At 46.8% G+C, this 4,520-nt stretch overlaps 1 protein-coding gene across 1 annotated transcript; it reads right to left on the bottom strand.

Moving 5' to 3' along the window:
- Window positions 1–1,650: 1,650 nt before the first annotated feature.
- On the bottom strand, window positions 1,651–4,290 carry LOC121437750 (cornulin-like). The gene is made up of 2 exons (XM_041637825.1): window positions 4,153–4,290; window positions 1,651–3,096 (listed from the first exon to the last, which is right to left on the bottom strand). The coding sequence occupies exons 1-2, from the start codon at window positions 4,288–4,290 to the stop codon at window positions 1,651–1,653; spliced, it is 1,584 nt and encodes a 527-aa protein (XP_041493759.1).
- Window positions 4,291–4,520: the final 230 nt, after the last annotated feature.

Below are 4,520 nucleotides of genomic sequence, written 5' to 3'. Positions count from 1 at the left end.
ATTTAGACCACATAACCTTTCACTCATCACCCAGAGCATCAGAAACTATTTCTGTAGAAAGTTTGAAGTTTGCATTCATCATCTGCTTCAGTGAGTTTCTGATAGCCAGTGGCTAGGAAGGAAATATTCAGCTTCATTTTGATACAGCTCTGTCTAGGGGGCATCATGGACAGGAGCCAGAATGCCCTACTTGGCCCTTCTTGGCACTTGTGGCCCTTCTTGGCCCTTCTTGGTACTTCTTGGCCTTTCTTGTTTTATAACCTAATCTGGGATCTTGACTTTGCTTTTAAAATTTTGTTTAAATCTCTATTTTCCTGATAATTACTAACTCACCCATTTAAAGGATGATTATCTAAGCCCTTTCTTTCCTCTAACTTTTATTCTCTCTTTCTTTATTTCTTCTTATCAGATAAATTTATTATGAAAAATTGTTCTTTCAATGGAGAGACAAGCTCTTTACATCATTATGAACAGTACCAGGCTTTTCCTTTCATCTTATTTTGTTTCATGTTTATAGAAGCATGTGGCATGCATAAGTAACATTGTTCTTTGAATTTCTGTTTTATTTACTTTATTTCTGAACTGTTTATTGGTGTTGCAGAATGTTCAGCCATTTGGTCCTTCATCATTGTTACAATGTATTCTCTATTCCCTCTTGCCTGTTGTCTACTCATTCTCTAGTATAAATGATAGGATTTCCTAGAAGTTTATAATTCTTCTCATCTATTACTCCTTTTCCCTTCTCACTGTTTAACTTGAAGTGAAATTCTTTTACTCCTAGCTTTCCCTTGTAAGTACGTCCTCACATGAGACGACCAGCTCCCTAACTGCTTCCCTAGGCTTTCTCTTTCTGTTAACTGGTTATCTTTATATTTTCAGGGCATATAGCAGTTCGATGAATTTAAACATGTGTTATCAGACTGCATGCCAAATGTCTCCGCTCTTCCAGTTTTGTGTCTGTACATTCTACAGGAAGAGCTCATGACAGTGACATTCCCTGGGTCCTTCAAGCTTCTTGCTATTTATCTTTGGCCTTTATACTCAAAAGTCCTGTGTGGGTGGACAATAACATTCTAGAATTAGAGGAAATGAATAACAGTAATTTTACCCTTGTATATATCTTAGTTGTCCTTTGAGGGCTGTCCCAGGAAGCATCTGCCAAGTATAACACATGCTCTCTCCTCTGTTCAGCTCTTTCTAACTCTCAGAATCATATGTTTTCTCAGCTCATTGCTCCTCAGTGATGGGATGATGTTCAAGTCAACATCAGAACTCTAAAGTCTGCAGTTGGTCGCATCAGTAGAAATTATTGAATAGAATACAGAAGCCAGTGTTTAAGCTTTTATTGATGCATTTGAATGGCAGTGGACAGACAGAAGAGATAAAACATCTCTGAAAACCCCTGAAAGCTGAGGGGAACTCAGTGCAAAGAGATGACCTCTTCCATGTCTTCCTGTTTCGGACAGTGCACAGCAAAGCAAGCAAGAGAAGCGAGTTTAGACAAGAAAGCACCCTGTAGAAATGATCACTGAGAAAGAACCAAATGAGAAGAATCATGGCTTTCCATCAATGTTCCAGGGTGGGGCAGAGCAGGGTAGGCTAGTCTCCTGCCAGCTGTCTTTTGGTACTGGGCACTGGAGTCAGGAAAAGTCATGGCTGGTCTGTCTTCAAATTGGAATATAGTCCCTTGGGTGTGATTCCTTTCTTCTCCCCCTGTATCTGTGCTGTGTCCTGGCCCTGAGCTGAAGAAGCACGAGCGTGCAGGCTACCTGGATCCTGGCTTTGGATCACTATTTCCCTTGTGTGGTCATTGACCCATTCATCTCTAATGACGGTGGGTGCGCTCTCCCCCTGCCCTCCCTTTGGACCCGGGTGGCTGCTGCTCCAGTCTTGTCTTCCTCTCACAGTGCTTGTAGCGGTCTGGACCTGGCCTCCGAGCACTGGCTCTTCTGTCTCACAGTTGCTCACTGGTGTCCAGCCTTGCCCCATACCTGGCTGTATCTGGATCCGTCTCTTTTCTGGAGCCCTTATCTGTCGTTCAGACTGGTTTCCATCATGCTCTAAAGTCTGAGAATATGATCCTACCTGTGTCTGGAAGTGTCCTGTCCCTACCTGTCCTGTATGACTGCTGTCTTGTCCATAGGTCTCAGTCATTCTGTTTTGGTCATGAATGGACCCATGTGTTTGGATGTGGCTGTTTCCTTCCTGCTGGCTCCTGCTTTGTTCCCTCATCTGGGTGTGTGTCTGAGTATATGATTGTGCCTGGTGGTGGTCTTTATCAGCCTGGCCTGATTGGTTTCTATCTTGACTGTGAACCTCAGTCTGTCTGTTCCGGTCATAGATGGATCCGTGTGTTTGGATGCTGCCACCTCTTGTCTGCTGCCTACAGCCCTGTTCTACCGTCTGAGTATGTATCTGGGTATGAGACTCTGCCTGTGTCTGGTAGTGTTGTGTAGCATCTTGGTCTTCCTGGATCCTGTCTTGGCTATGGCTGCTAGTCCCTCTGTCCTGGCCATAGTTGAATCCCTGTGTGTGGAAGACACCTTCTTGGGTCTGAGTTGTGGTTCCAACTGTGGTCTCCTCTGTCTGCTGGCTAACCTGTGACTGCCGCTCTGACCTTCTCTCTCTGGTCCAACTCATGTCTTCTGTCCTCGGGGTCTGCTCCACCTGTCGTGTTGCTTGTGTTTGCTGGTTTACAATCATCTCCTGTCTCTGAGACTCAGCCTCCGTGTTGTGACTGCTGACCTGTGCAGGGTAGCTGTCCTGATTCTGGGTGTGTGTCCCCACCCTGACCTGTTCCTTAGACCCCTGATCCCTCTGTCCACGGCTGCTGTCCTCACAACGCTGCTCTGCTCCATCTCTTCCCACTCCAGTGCCACCTCTCTGGCCTTGCTCCAGCTCTGTCCCTGCTCCAGGATAGCAGCTTTCAGATCTGTCAGACATGCAGGCGCCCTTGGGACTCTCACTCAGTGTCTTAAAGCAGGCCCGAGCAACTTTGAACACCAAGACCAGGAATTCCTTGAACTCCACAGCCCCTGTGTTATCTTCATCCAACAGGCGCAGGACTTCATCCACAGTTGACGGATCATGGGGGTTCTGGGGGAGAAAGGAGGCCAAGTCAGCATTGCTCCTCTATGGAGAACTTGGTCAGATCCATTGCACTCTGCTTCTAGGCTCCCTCCCCGCACTGCAAACTGGGGACTCTCGAACCCCAGGGCCGCCCACAGCATCACAGTGTGGTGTTCTGTTATTTGTGTCTTCTGCTGTATCATCTCTCTTACTCAAGGACAGGACACACCTTTTGTTTTATACAACCTCGATTTCAGATCTGCAGAATGCTCAACTGGGTAAAGATGCATTGGAGAGGGAATGCGTGTGCTTGTATGCAGCTGTCTGGGCTCCTGGCTCCTTGTGGCTGCCCTTGCCACTTGGCCCCTGGAACCAACCCTACCTGAAACACAGCTGGAGCCTGGCCTCATGGGAATCCAGAGAACTCCCGTGATGGGGAATCCTATTAGAACAACAGGATGCTCTAAGCATGTAGGCACAATCCTAGTGTGCTGGTCTTTGTACCTAAGGACTTCATTATTCCCTCTACTTTAGATGTTAACCGAAAGCAGAAACGTGCATTAGGGCTCTGGTTCTGGTTTCCTGGGTAGGGTTGTTCTCTTGGAGTCCCTGCACCTACAGTTGTTCAGAACTAGTGCTCCAAAATCCCATTTTTGACCCCACTAATGTTTTTAAGCAGCTTTGTGCTAGGCAAGAGCAGTGTCTTAACAGACGCTAACAAGCAATCACGTTTCAGACCCGTGCAGAAAATGGTACTGGGTCAGGTATGAGAGGTGCCAGAATGCAAGGACTAATTTCTCCTCGAGGCCATTTGAAGAGTCTGTTCTTGCCTGGGGAGTCTCCTCACCTTGTCTTGAAATTAAACCCAATTTAAAGAGAGAATCAGATCCAAGAATCAGCCCTTTCCCTAAGGATGTGGAGGTGTCACCTGCCGTGACTGTGTTGGCCTGCACAGCTGCCAACAGAGCTAGCAGGCTCGAATTTGGCTGCTTGTTCTTTACACCCCCAGGTAAAAGCCCTTGCAGGTAAACACACACTGACTGTCCTTAGCATGTTTCTCCCTCTCATCCCCACATATCATACCACTATGACATCAGCAAACTCATGTTCCAGGAGCCTCTTCAGCTCCCCCCGCGTGAGCACTTTGTAGCCGCCCTCTGACCTGGCATAGCACCCGAAGGCTTCGATGATCCCATGAATGTTTTGCAGCAACTGAGGCATCTGTGCAACTAGCTGGAAGATATAAAAAAAAATCCCGTCATGGATGCTATAGTCTGTGCAACTAACTGAAAGATGTGAAAAGTCCCTGTATGGGCGCCATAGTCAGCTCATCCCCTGCTCTTTCCTCACAGAACTCCGTGGCTCACTCCTTTCTTTGTGTCTTCAGCTGCATTTGAGGTTTCCCTACCTTCCTTCATCTTTTCCTAAAAATGGACTTTGTGGTGGGAAGA

Source organism: Microtus oregoni, unplaced genomic scaffold (genome assembly GCF_018167655.1).
Source record: "Microtus oregoni isolate MIOR12 unplaced genomic scaffold, Mior012 000054F_ref0000373, whole genome shotgun sequence".
Classification (NCBI taxonomy): Eukaryota; Metazoa; Chordata; class Mammalia; order Rodentia; family Cricetidae; genus Microtus; species Microtus oregoni.
This window is presented reverse-complemented; position numbering and strand designations above follow the sequence as displayed.